General features: G+C 45.4%; 1 protein-coding gene across 1 annotated transcript in view; it reads left to right on the top strand.

Annotated features, from left to right (window-relative positions):
• The first annotated feature begins 7,941 nt into the window (after positions 1-7,941).
• Positions 7,942-14,420, top strand: part of ZNF318 (zinc finger protein 318) — a 36,176-nt gene continuing 29,697 nt past the window's right edge. Inside the window, exon 1 of the mRNA XM_073338440.2 lies at positions 7,942-8,491. Within this exon, the coding sequence (XP_073194541.2) occupies positions 8,171-8,491 (321 nt within the window). The 5' untranslated portion in view covers positions 7,942-8,170. The remainder of the gene's footprint in view (positions 8,492-14,420) is intronic.

The raw sequence follows: 14,420 nt of genomic DNA, 5'->3' as shown, positions 1-14,420 counted from the left end.
AGACACTACAGAGACAGTCAAATCAACAAGGCAAATAATAAAAAATACAAATTAGAAAGCAATAGAATTTGAGACTCTTGACACACAAAGCAATAACCCCAAGGAATATACAATTTGCCAATGACACTACAATGAAAGGAGTTGCAAACACTAGGTTAGAGAAATGTAATACAATGGGGGGAACAGAGATAAAAGAGAGGTAGAAAATATTTAAATAAATTGAGTTTTAAAATATGCAGCTAGTACGTCTGGGGAAGGGTAACATATGGGAAGGAGCAACCTGGAAAGTAGGAATGGCTGAAAGAGATGTATGAGTGACTGAACAACAAATAAGACATGGCCTTGCAAAGTGACATAGCAACTAAGCAGGTCAATGCAATTTTGGGCTACATACAGAGCGTCGTATCTTGGAGTAGAGAGTTCACAATCTCGCTCTAATCAGCTCCACTGCAACGGCTTCTAGAATATTGTGTGCCATTTTGGGTACCTCATTAGCAGAAAGATGACAAATTGGAGGGAGATCAGAGAAGTGCATCAAAACACGTTTGTGGGTCAAGTTATGAGGAAAGGATAAAATATGTGCAGCTTAATGAATCTGAGTTCTTTAAATATTTGCCTAACTAGTACACTGGGTACATATACAAATACTATGCAGCCTTCCTTCTCCTCCCACCCCCCAGAAAAAATGCCTAGAAAGCAGATCGGTGTCCAAGAACAACAATAATTGTTTCCCAAATCCCATTAATTCCCTCACAGGTTTCCCAGACATCCCTCCTGCTCCCCTCATCTTGGTTCTCAACGTCAGCCACCTGTTGTCAGATTTGTAGATTTTAAGGCCAGAAGAGACCATAAGGATAATCTAGTATAACTAGGCCAGAGAATTTATATCAATTACCACTATATTGAGCCCAGGGGTTAAATTCTCAGAACTTATTTCCTGGAGCCCCCCATGCCCTCCCAGCCCCATTCAGGGCTCCAGACTTCAGCTGTAGGGTGGGGTTCTTGGGGCTTTAGCCCTGCTGAGGGAGGCACTGGGGCTCTATGCCCATATGGGGCACCAGGGGTTGGGGCTCTAGCTGCACGGTGGGGCACTGGAGCTCAGGGCTTCAGCACTGTGAGGTGCACTGGGGCTCTGGGCTTCTGCCCCATGGGATGCACCTGGGCTCAGGGCTTCAGCCCCGTGGGACGCACCAGGGTTCGGGGCTTCAGCCCTGCGGGATGTGTTGGGGCTCAGGGCTTCTGCCCTGTGGGAGGCGCCCCAAGGCTTGAGGCTTCTGCACTACAGGGCAAACCAGGGTTCAGGCTTTCAGCCCCGGAGGAGGTGCTAGAGCTCCTGCAGGTTTGAAAATATTTACTGGAGCTCCACTCCAGATGACTCTGGCTGAAAGTAAGCCCTGACTGAGCCCAATCACTGTATTTGACTAAAGCATGTATAATGTGAGGCAAGCAGAATCAGGAAATACAAGACACAACTTTTAACTACAAACACACAGGCCCTTAGCAGATGAGATAAAGGCTCAGCTTCCTCAAGTCAGACAAGAAGGAACTGATATACACATAAGCAGGTCCAACATTCCCATCTGGGATGGGACAGTTGCATGCACATACAACCCATCTATAACAGAATGATAGGTGGGTGTAAGGTCACCCCCACAGTATGAGCACTCTGGCTGGTGGAGAAGGGAATTGTGATTTTCAGTACTGAAGCTATGAGTACACGCCTTTGCCAAGGTCTCTCTGACCCCTGACTCTGCCAGAGTTAACTTCAGGGCCAGACAGGCTGCCCCCTGCAATTCTGTACAAAGTGGTAATTCTATCATCAGATACAAGCAATTCCTTGTAGATAGCAAGTGTCTTTCCAACTCCCAGCCAGTACAGACACACATGGTGAAGAGTCCTCTGTGCTTGTGAGAGTAAGTGTCAATGTTATCACTGGTTTCAGAGTAACAGCCGTGTTAGTCTGTATTCACAAAAAGAAAAGGAGTACTTGTGGCACCTTAGAGACTAACCAATTTATTTGAGCATGAGCTTTCGTGAGCTACAGCTCACTTCATCACTGGGGTGCTGGAGAAACAAAACACCAGCAGCATTCCTGTCTGGGAAAACAAAACAATCAGGCTGAGGGAGTTTGAGCTGTAGCTCACAAAAGCTTATGCTCAAATAAATTGGTTAGTCTCTAAGGTGCCACAAGTACTCCTTTTCTTTTTGCGAATACAGACTAACACGGCTGTTACTCTGAAACCTGAGATAGAAGAGGCAGAAGTAAAAGCTGTGAGGCCAAAGCACCTTCTTATCTTAGGCTCCTTGAAAGAGAGAGAGGGAGAGAAAGGAGAGTCGAAGCAGCTGGCACTCACCAAAGGTCTTTTGCAGGTTTTAAGGGGATGGAGAATGACTGAAGCCCCAGGGTGGATACTGAGTGCCCCCAGTCCCAGATAGTTTGTGCTCACTGCCAAGACTCCTACTTGAGCCTATTTGGTATTTGGATTCCTTTCACTTTGCTCCTTTCTTATCCTGTTTTTGCCATGCTGTGAAAGATGAGAAGAAACTGTGTAAAGGATCAAGGTTTCTCTACTATGTTCCCATTTAGGGTGACCAGATGTCCTGATTTTATAGGGACACTCCCGATATTTGGGGCTTTTTCTTATGTAGGTGCCAATTACCCCCCACCCCATGTCCCGATTTTTCACACTTACTATCTGGTCTCCCCTTCTCCACAAGAGATAGTACCTCTTCCCCACCATTAGCATCTTGTGCTGTTCTTTTCACATCAGAACACTGGCTTTCAGCTGGAGTTACTGGTAGATTGAGTGAACTGGGGTCCTGCCCTTCCTCTCAGACAGAGGGACCCAAAGGGCATGAATACTGTACTGTAAACAGGGACAAAAGGAAAGAACTGGCTCTGTGTAGGCCATGACTGTGAGCCTCTATTCCACTCACTGGCCCTCTATCAATGTTAAGTATTATTACTAAGGGGCAAGAAAAAGGTTTATTTGTCTATTCTGGTCCGCCTGGTTGCATAAAGCAATTATTGGTATATCTATATGCTTGTCCCATTCTTCTGCCCATGTATCCTGGCTCCTCCTGGTCTTAAATGTAACACTTACCTGCATGTAGAAGTCAGAAGGTACCTTTATCATGCATGTATTGCCGGCCGTTGATTCTGTACAAACTGTGTGTGTGTTTGGTGGGTTCTTTCTTGCCTCTACCATACTGTTTTAAAGGCTATGAAGAAAGATTATGTTGACTTTAATAAGTAAGTCAGCTTCCATGTAGAAGACATGATGATTGGATTTCTGCTGTTGCTTTATGTGCTCTCTCATCAAGGAAGGTACAACTGAGGAAATGTTGTGATACAAAAGGAATCTCAAGAACACAAATATGAAACATCCGAGCTTGTATCTATCCTTGAATAAAACATTACAGCTCTTCATTGTGCTGAAATCTTACTTAAGTTCAAATGCAGAAGCTTCTCATAGCTTTATAAGGCACCAAGAGAAGTTCTTAGATATCCAGAACAAAGCATGACTTTATGTTCTTCAAACTACTCTCCCCAGATTTTTTCAACTAGACCTTCTAGTGTCTCTTGTCTCCTTCTGCTGCCCCTATTGTGCCCTCATTCTGCCTACTCTTCTCTCCTGACCTCTCCTTTTGGACCTGCTTCCTCGGGAGTGAACGAGAAGCAGTTTTCAGGGACCACTGATCCTTCTTTACTTCAGCCAGTGTTGTCTACCCACTCACACGATTATATATATATAAAAAACTAATAAAGCGAACCAGGAAAAGAACCAAAAAAACACCAGAGTCCAACATAACTGATCTGAACTTATTGGTCCAAAGTCTGTACCCTCTGATTGAAGTCAATGGCAAAACTCACATTGACTTAAGTGGGAGCAGGGTCTCATTACTAAATAATGCTTTTTTTCCTCTGTTTTCCATCTTCTTGTAATATCATCATGGCTTGTTCTAATTTTCCATTATGTTTCTGTCTGATCTAGGCTCTGAGCAACTTGGAGCAGGGGCTTGTGCCATATTCACGTATAAAATACCATGCACACCATTTATAAATAATAACACACCCTACATTTATCATAGAATCCTAACACTAGAGATGGAGAAAAAGTTAGGACTAGTCCCTCCCCCAGGGCCTAGCACAAAATTGTTCCCAACCGTCTATTCTCCAGGGCTTTGACCAATCAAGATTAAAATGTCCCAAATGATGAAGCGTCTCCTATTTTCGTTGATAATTTATTTTTGGACCTATTACATAGTGCCCATAGCAGGGCTTGTGCACTGGGAAGTGACAGAGGGGGGTGTATGACCATCTCACCTCCCAAACACAGGTAGGTATTGAATTCAATCAGGAGGAGGCAGACCCAGACAAGGCTCAAACCCAGAAATATCAGTGTTTTCACCATCATCCACAAATGGTCTTAAAATAACTATTTGGCTGCAGTTTTGTTCTCCCAGCTGGGGCTTTACTATCAGTTGAACTGTCTTAGAATTCTGTGATGTCACAAGAAGGGGGAGGTTTGAACATTCCCTCGCTGGCTCAGTCTGGAATATTTTCTTGACCTGTTTACTTCTGGATCTGAAGACACAGAATGTACACTTCTCTCTGCCCTCCACAGAAAAAACTAATGCCAAATTCTGGAGACAGGGGATAACCTCCAACACACCTCATATGGGTGAATGCACACACAGCAGCAAACATGCAACTCTGCCTAGGAAGAAAGAAAAGAAACCACATTTTCTCTTATTAATATTCCAGGGATTAGAGATACTGGGGCCTGCTGTGTGCTGGTCTCTGGTCTTTTCTCAGACTTATGAAGGTAAAACAAATTTAAAAATAAAGATTTTACATGTTTCCTAGCCTTTATTCTTGTCCTTGTCACTTAACAGCTTGTCAGCCAAACCCGATTCCTGATGCCTGTTCTTATTTACTTTTTTAATTCTCTCTAACTTCTGTTGGCTAATTCCCTTTCATGTTACTCTCTCCCCTCCTCTTTCCTCAAACTACTTTCTTCTGCCACATTCTCCCTTCTGTTTCTTTATTTAAGGCTTCTTGTATCCAGCTCTGGGTATCTGGCTACCGACTGGGAGAAATAAGAGTGAAAAGACCCCTTATTTCCAAACACTGCCATCTACATCTGATTGGTTAAAATCTCTTTCTTCAAGGATCAGCTAGTTGGAAGTTCCTCAGCCCAAAATGAGCCTCAGGGTTCCAAAGGACAGTTTCAGGTCCCAACAATTAGCACAGAAGGCTGAGTGGCAGCCCCTTTGTCCTGTGAAAGCCTGGAGCATCAATGATGGGACTTTTTCAAAAACCTCTGCAAAGCAGGTAAGGACCTTGCTTGAGTATTTCAATCACATGACAAAGCTTAGGGCCTCATCCTGTGAAGTGCTGAGCATCCACATTTTGCTCTGCACCTGGAAGGACTGAACCCTTATGGCCTTATTTTTAGAACTGCTGAGCACCCATAAATTCCATTGACGTTAAAGATTGTTTAGCCCCTTTGAAAAAAGGGTCAGTAGTGTGTATTCTAGAGATGGAAATATAGTGCAGTTTCTTAACTGAAAATGTAAAGAGCTGCCCAGTAGGATAATAGGACACTATAACATTAGGTTGTAATGCTTCTTTAAGACAAGATGAGTTTTTCTACTCTAGACTGTTTCAGACCCATGTAATCTCTCGTGTCTGCATCCTTTTTATTTGCCATTGAGCAGTTCTGTCATCTGAATGGAGAAAGAGGTTTTAGTCTTATTATTTTTCATTTGCATTTTTGTAACATATTATTTATTATTTTTATTATCATTATATTGAGGAGCCCATGGATCAGGACACCATTATGCAAGGCACTGTATACACACAGAACAAAAACATAATAGCAATGGCACCTGGATACCTTCTGCTTCCAGGTTCCACTTACTACAATATAGTCACCAGGACCTGTTCTTCTGTCTAGAGGAACAAAGTGAGAAAACATTTTGGTGTTCTGGGTTTCTGTGCAGCATTTATATGCCACAGTAATGAATGTTATTTAAAAGCCTGAGAGAGAAAGCTTTCCTAGGGTTTTTATATTGGTTGCTTTAAAGTGACTGTCTTAAGGGTAAAATGACTACAGAAAAAGGAAACAAATTTGTCTTTTTTAAACCAAAGATTCAGGACTGTTCTGAGGAAAGCAAGGGGATGGAACAAATATTCAGGCAGCTGGAAACCAAAAAAGGACATTTTTCTCCATCACTGGAATCTATTTTTGCATTTTTAAAGTTTGTGGCTCGCATCTTTCCTTGACTTTCAGACATGAAGATTTTTTTTTTAATTAATAAACGAAGTATATTTGTACCTATTACATTGTCCTGGTTGCAAATTTTAAGTGCTGTAGCGGTTTCATAACATTGTCACAGAGCAGTACTCAGTGCATTGCTGAGTTTGAAAGATTCTGAGCTCTGCAGAAATAATTAGTTAGAAATTATTTACCTGGTCATTTTCCTTATTATTAATTAGTTCTATTGTGTTGCACACTTAATCTCAGTTAGGATCAGAGTCCCTTTACGTTGGGCACTGTACAAATACATGCAATGTAGTCAAAAGTCACAAGTGAATCTTAACAAACTTTGAGAGAGTAGTGGGTAGGGTGGAGAAGGGTAACAGAAATAAATTCACGTGATTATGCAGGGTGCTGTGTGTTGTGCATGCTTTGATGGTTTACACATTTAAGTGTATTTCCTGAATTAGTATAGCAGAGCACTCATTCAGAAACAGTTTAAAGGTGAGGCAGTTGGATGTAGTGTGCCATTAAAACTCAGTTTACCCCCTCTGCACATGTGCCTTGTTAAGGTGTCAGGGGACCAATAAGCCTGAAAACCTTACTACAGCTACAGTTGTCTGATTCAAGTGTGCTCTGGGGCACGAAACCCCAGAAGTGGGCAAAATTTGAGCTGAGCTTGCAAAGACCTAGAGCCCTGCAAATCTGCAGATATCTGCAGAACATGTTTGCAGAGCAGATGCGAATATGAATTTTGTATCCGTACAGGCTCTACAAACACCATCCCTCAGATCCCAACCTGTTGTTAACCAAAGACTAAACTCATCTCAACTCCTAATCAACAAAGAAGGGCAGGGATTTAGAAAGTGGGGATTTCCACTGCAACATTAACTTGTCTGCTTTAACACAGGAAAATATGATTTGTCACACTAAATTAGGACAGCAGTCCCTCAGTCCAATGTCCTGTCTCTGAGAGTGACCAGTACCAGATGTTTCCAAAGAAGCTGCAAAAGAGCCTGGACACGTATGGAATAATCTCCCCGTAAAGGGAGTTTCTTCCTGACTCGGTTGTATAGTGATTGGCTTACACCTTGAGGCAGGAGACTTAATATGCTTTCCAAACTTTTACAAAACTTTATCTAACGTAGCCAGGAGCATTCCCAATGCCCAGCTAGCTTGGTTTGAATCCCGTTAATCTCTTGGCCGCAGCGGTAGCTTTGGGCTCGGCATTCCACCGGTTAATTACATGCGTGTCAACATATTTGCTTCCAGCACATCTACATTTGGTGCGTCCCCGGTTCATGACACGTGCCTCTGTTCCTGTAGCACGACATGGGGAGAGGGAGCCGGCCGCCTCCTCTCGACTGCTCGTTGCTGGCGAAGCCAGCGGTCTCCTCTCTGCACCGGGCGCTGGTCGCGGAGAGGAAGCTCTGCTTCTGTGCAGCTACAGGCCTCACCCCGCTCCGTCCCGACTTCGCTCCAAGGAGGGCCGCCTGCCCGCCAGCCCCGGCGCCCCGCGGCCGCACGCGAGGGGTTACAGCTCCCGCCCCCGGGCCGGCAGGGGGCGCTGCAGGGCAGGATGCCGCCAGAGACGGGGCTGGCGCCAGTGCTGCGGGAGGCAGGGAAAAAGAGGCGCTGGCCCTAGCGGGAGGTGGGCGATTTTAGGCAGGGTCACCCGCGCAGCAGGGAGACGCTCCCGCCGGCCTCAGATCACGTGACCGGGGCTCTGCCGGCGCCATTTTGTTCGGGTGTCTGAGCGCGCCGCCTTCGTGACGGTGGTGGTGTCGGGGACGCGCACGCAAGGGGGCCCGCGGGCAGAGGAGGAGAACAGCGCCGGGAAACTGAACTGCGAGGCCTCCCGCCCGGCCCCTTGCACCACCACCACCACCACCGCCGCCGCCGCCATGTACCGCTCTAGCAGCGGCCGCTCCGGTCCGCCGCCCTCCTCCCACCGCTCCAAGGAGAGCAGCTCGTCGGGGTCCCGCAGTTCCCGCTCGGGTACCTCGGGGTCCGGGCCGGGCCCAGGCCGCGGCCGCCCCCCCTCCTCAGCTTCGCCGCCTCCCCCGTCCCGCCGCCACCGTTCCCCGTCCGGCCACCGCGCAGCCTCCCGCCGCTCCCCGTCCCCGCACCGCAGCAAGAGGCTGCCCTCCCCGCCGGGGGGAGCGGGGCCCGGGAGGAGCCGGGCCCGACGCGGGGGCGAGCATGGAGACAGCAGCAGTAGCCGGGTAATTACCCCTCAGGACACCCTCGGCTAGGCCCCGGGTAATTAGCCGCTCCGCCCCCTCCCAAGGCTGGGCGATTGCCCTGCGGATCGGACAGTCTGTGGTGTCCTAGCGCTGCCTGCCTGGCGCTGTGTACTTGTCCCCGCTCCCACTGTACCCTTCCCTCTTACTGGGGTAAGGACACCCTGCTCTGTATGTTTCTCACCTGTCCCACCATGGAGGGACAGCCGCAGCCAGGAAACTACTCCTGAATGCCCCATCTCCCTCATCTGAATTCTCCCAAATAACCCCCGTTTGATTTCCCCTCAGTAATACTGATTGTCCTGCTCCCCTGAAGTCTTTCTGATTCTTCCATGAAATAATCCGTTCGGAATCTGACACCTCTTTCCACAGAACAATATTTTTCCTGACTGACAGAGTCCATGGGGATCAGTCCTGTGTTTTTAGAGAAGTGGACAGGATGGTCTAGTCAGTGAGTGGGGCACTGGAGTGGGTGTAGAGAACTGGCTCGGTTTCAGATTCTGTCACAGACCCACAGTGTGCCCATTCGTAAATCACGTAATTTCCTTGAGCCTCAGGTTCTCCATCTGTATGTAGAGTAAGGATAATCATTCTCACCTACTTTTGAGATCTACAAATTAAAAGCAGTTGATTTTATTTACTAGGGATCTTTCGTTTCTAATGTCTAATGATTTCTCCTTTCATCATTTATCCCCATCCCAAGTAATGCCCCTTTGATTTTTTCCCTTCAGGCTTTTATTCCGCTTCAGAGTTATAGCTGGCCAGAAACCTTAGCCATTTCAGCTAAGAATCAAAGATCAAACTATCTTTTAGCTAAGCAAAGGCTCCTATGGGTAAAATAGAATATTTAGCTAATGGGATTAGTTTGACCATTTAACAGAATCTTGTACTTATAGATCATTTATATGTGCAGAATGCAGAGAACTTTCTAAATCAAATGTCTAATAAACATTAAGTTCTTCCTGTTGATATAGAGAGCCAGTTAGTGGTTCATCAGATTCATTCTCTGAAAGTTGTTTAATATGTTTTTAAAACTTCTCATCTCAGCCTAAGCAAAATATTCAGATTTGTGCATGTAAAACCCTGTTTTTAAAATTCTATTTCTGATGTGAATATCTTTACTGTTTGGTACTGTGATTGTATAAGGAGTATTCTATATAGTAAATAGTAGATTATCTATGAATATGCTTTGCAGTAAGAAAGAGGTTTTTGTCTTGAACTGTAAGAGCTTCTCAATGTGGAGAATTATTCTGGAATAGCTATTCCTGATTAACTCCATGTGTGGATGCCCTTATTCAGGAATGAGTGCGTTTTTCCATATTAGTTTTATCCACTGGGTTTGACAGCAGTCCAGTGGATTAAAATAATTTAGAAAAAGGTACTCTTATTCCAAAATAAGAGCATCTGCACATGTAGTTAATCAGGAATACTTAATCCATTTTAAATTCATACCCTACCTTACTCCAGATTTTCTTGGGTAGACAAGCCCTTAGTTAATAATATACTTGCAGAAGAGATTCCCAAATGATTGTAGCCTAGCACCAGCTCTGCTAGTAAAGTTAATAATTGCTTTTATTATTCTGAGTGCTCTAAAATCCATATGCTTACTCAGTTTGTCTTTACACTTGCTATGTGTCTTGGGGGTGCTGGGTAGTGTTAATGCTCCAATTTTGGGGTCATTTGAGTAAGGGGTTCATGAGGTAGAACTGATCGCAGTCACTCAGCATTTTTCTCAGCTTGGGCATAGTACCCACCTCCCCTTTGGAGAAGCAATACTGGGAAAAAAAAGTATTGACCTTAGATTTTTGGATCTAGAGATTGGCGAACTGCAGAACCAAAGAAACTGAAATGTGCATTTGCAGCTAGACTAGGGCTCTATTGAAGTAAGAGGGTTTCTAGGCAAGCTATTGCCGCAGTGACTGAGTGGCTCAAGACGATATGCTATGGTCGCTGACCCAGAGCTACACCTGTGCACTGAGTATGAGCCCTACACTTGATAGTTTTCATAGCATTGTGTACATTCCTTGTTCTCTACCTGCATTCTGCAGGGGCTCATTTTGGAAGTTTTGCCCTGAGACCAAAACTTCTGATTTAAAAATGATATTTTTTCAAAGTGCTCTAAAATTCACATGCATACGCTCATTTAAATTTAGGTGTGTTCTCAAGAAAATTAGCATTGATCAAACAGAAAAAAGATGAAAGACAGGATAATGTGCTCACACTCAAAGTTCCCATTGTTCAGGAAGCATGATCAAAGGAGAGCAAGTCACTGGGTCATTTGGTCAGGACTTTTTCCTAATACAGAGTCCCCCTAACATGAGCTGTTCATAAAGTTTTCAGATCCTTATAATCTGTTGGTGCAGACCAAGGAAATAAGGGGGGGTTATAGCATTGAGAGGGAATGTGGGGAGGTTGTTAGAGCAGTGTGGGAATGTGGAGATTGAGAGAGGGTGTTAGGAGGGAGATGGGAGAGAGGGGTTTGCAGTTGCAATGAGGAGAGGGTGGGTTATGCGGTGGGGAATAAATGGCAAAGGGAGAGGGGTTGGGAGGCTGAGAGGGAGCATTGGGATGAGTGGCAAGTGGAATTGGGGGATTAGCATGGTGGAGCAGTTTGAGCCATTCTTCCTATGTCCCTCTGCCCCAGTGTGTAAGCCAAGATCAGGGGGCCCTTCCCCTTGTGAGGGTAAACCCCTCTCCCTGCCCTGTTGTGAGCTGGGATCTGGGGTCTTTCTATTGGGGGTGTGGATCTGAGCCCCTCTCCCCTCTGTGAGCCTAAAGGTTGAGGGAGGCAGTGAGAACACCTGCTGAGTTGAATGGAGCAGGTCACAAATCTCAGAGTGATTGTTTCAGGCTGTATTCATCTCCATTGGTTGTACTTATTCATTTGAGATGTTCTCAGCTGAATATGCTTCTTTATACTTCTCTAAGGCTATGTGTACGCTAGCACTTTTTTGGTAAAACTTTTGTTGGTCGGGTGTGAAAAAACACACTCCTGATCGACATAAGTTTCACCAACAAAAGCACTGGCATGGACAGTGCTATGTCGCTGGGAGATGTTCTCCCACCGACATAGCTACCGCCACTCGGGGGGTTGTTTGATTATGCTGACAGGATTGCTCTCTCCCATCAGTATAGAGTGGCTACACAGGAGACCTTACAGCAGTGCAGCTGTGCCGCTGTAAGGTCTGTAGAGTAGACATAGCTTAAGATTCCCATGCTGTAGATGGCTTTGTAGATCTCCTTCCCCATACATTAGAACTAGATATGGGAAACTGCATCTCCAGTTTCCTGCCCCTTGCTGTGTCCAGCATTCCTGGCAGCCCACCACCTCCCTACAAGCTCTCCAAGCTTAGCAGGGGCATGGAGTGAAAAGGATGAGGTGGAGTGAGAAGGCTTTACATGATATAATTGGCGGGGGAGGGAGGTGGAGATGAACCTCAAAGCAGTGGGGAATATGTGAGTAATCAGAACAATGGGTGTAAGGGAGAGACTGTTGGAGGAGTTGGAGCTCTGTTGGAGCAATGGATGGGTCTCTTACACAGTTGAATGGAATATAGGCAGTTGCAGCAGTGAGAGAATGCGGGGTGTTGGAACAGTATATTGAAAAATGGGATGGAAAGCAGGAGTTCTGAGCTGTGCAATGGGGAATGTTAGGGGACTTCTCTGTTTTCCCCCAAACCCCCTACGTCCATGCCCCACATGTCTGTCCCAATTGACTCCATGCTTGTCCCTGCACTCTTCTTGCATCCTCGTCACAGCTCCTCAAACTGCAGGTCCTTTGCTGACCCTTTCTTTTCTGGGGGGAGGAAGGACCAAGTCTTTGTGGATAGGCAGAGAGAGGGGAGACCAAGACAAGACGCAGGGCAGTGAAGGGATTAACGTGCAGCCAGTGCATTCTGTGGCTGGAGGAATCATGGCTAAGGAGCCTGGGGCAATGGAGGGGGAGAGATGGGCTGTGGTACAAGGGGGTGCTGAGAAACTATTATTTTTAAAACTGAAGGCAATTAAATGCCCAAAAATATAAACACAATAGTTAAGGTTGCCCAGTGATGCCTCATGTCCTTCCAGAACAAGGGGAGTGGCTAAACTTAAAACTGAAAACCAGAAAATGAAGAGTTAAGGTAATGCAAACTTAAACATCTGGAAACCAGGAAATACTAAGTTAAGGTACATCTTATCCCCATTATGCATCTTTACTTCTGCCCTCTGAGCAATGTCCCCCCATGGCAGTAACATATACTCGCACTCTACCCTTCAGGTGCTACAGAACACTTTGGGACCAGAGCACATGAGCACTACAGGACAAAGTTCCAACACCTCTTTGTTAAGGCAAAACTCGGGTTTAGGACAGGTATAGCAATCGGGAGCTGTCTTCACCAGGCCTACCTTGAAACACTAAGTCTATTCCATACAACTCAACTCACCGCCCCGCCCCGGTTGCTAAATGTGGTCCCCCAACACCCTTGCCCTGAGGATTCTTTCTGACACATTGCCTTTGCTTACCCCTCGGTAAGCCCTGGAGAATGCTATCATCTATTCTACCAGACCATTGAGAATGCCCATGGGAAGAAGATGTCCTTGTGCATGTTTACTGACATCCTACAAAACTCATTGCAGAAATCAGGTGTGTTTCATCCTTCAAAGTATACAGCCACCTCTCATCATATCACAGTAACAGCTCTGTCACACTGCTCCAACAAAACCCTCCATCATTTAGTACAACTACACATAACGCAGTGAAGGCAATTGGAGTGCATGCAGATAAATGCTGGAATTCAAATCTGTGCTATGTAACAGAAACAGTGGCATATTCTCTTAGAACTTCCTTGTCTGCTTATTATGGCATCTCCCTGGCTGAACCATTCCCAGTGGGTGTTGCTAGCTAGCTCAGGGTCAGAGTCAAGGTAGTGTAGTGCAGGTGGCATATACCATAACTTTTTTATGTCCTGATTTTCTGATTTTTAGGTTTAGTCATCACTCCATCTTCTGGAATGCCTCACTTGGCAACCTTAACTCTGTGTTAATGAAGTTCTTGGGTATTTAGTGTTCTAGGGGGAAGTCTACAAAGATAGCTCACTCAGACCTTGCCTACCTAGATATACAGAGATTTTTTTTTTTTTTAAACTCTAGCACAACTGTCAAGTTGCAGTGGGGGAGGTTTAGGTTGAATATTAGGAAAAACTTTTTCACTAGGAGGGTGGTGAAACACTGGAATGGGTTACCTAGGGAGGTGGTGGAATCTCCTTCCTTAGAAGTTTTTAAGGTCAGGCTTGACAAAGCCCTGGCTGGGATGATTTAATTGGGGATTGGCCCTGCTTTGAGCAGGGGGTTTGACTAGATGACCTCCTGAGGTCCCTTCCAACCCTGATATTCTATGATTCTAGTGGTAACAATGTGGGTAATGCTAATGTACATGAAGCGGTTGTGGCCGTTGGCACTTTTAACACTGTGGTGTTTATAGCTGCTGTAAGTACGTTAGACAACAAGGAAGGTGTTGAAAATGCCAGTAGATAAAGAAGCTTTGTTTTTACTAAGGTTCACATTGGTACTGCTCTGATAGAGTTGCACTAGCAACGTGTGGAAATTTCTGCTGAGAAACCCCAGTGCAGGTGCTGCTCAGTCCTGGAGATAGGAAGGTGATTGTGCCCTTCAACAACAATCCTTCAGCCATTCAATTTGTTGATGGGCTTTGGAAGATCTTCCTGCCCACTCTTCAGGTAGAATAGCGATTGCAATCCAGGGCTTTGTTTTGAACATGGTCTTCAGGGCTCCATCAAATAATAGGTGGCTTGTTGAGGAGCTGGAAATAGTATTGTTTCTTACAAAACAACACAGAATGGGTACAGTGTGTTTGATAAAAAGAAATGTGTGCTGTACTTCTTACTCCAGACTAGTGCATCTTCCTTCCCTT

Source organism: Lepidochelys kempii, chromosome 3 (assembly GCF_965140285.1).
Source record: "Lepidochelys kempii isolate rLepKem1 chromosome 3, rLepKem1.hap1, whole genome shotgun sequence".
Lineage (NCBI taxonomy): Eukaryota > Metazoa > Chordata > Testudines > Cheloniidae > Lepidochelys > Lepidochelys kempii.
The sequence above is the reverse complement of the archived record's forward strand: the minus strand, read 5'-3'. Positions and strand labels throughout refer to the sequence as shown.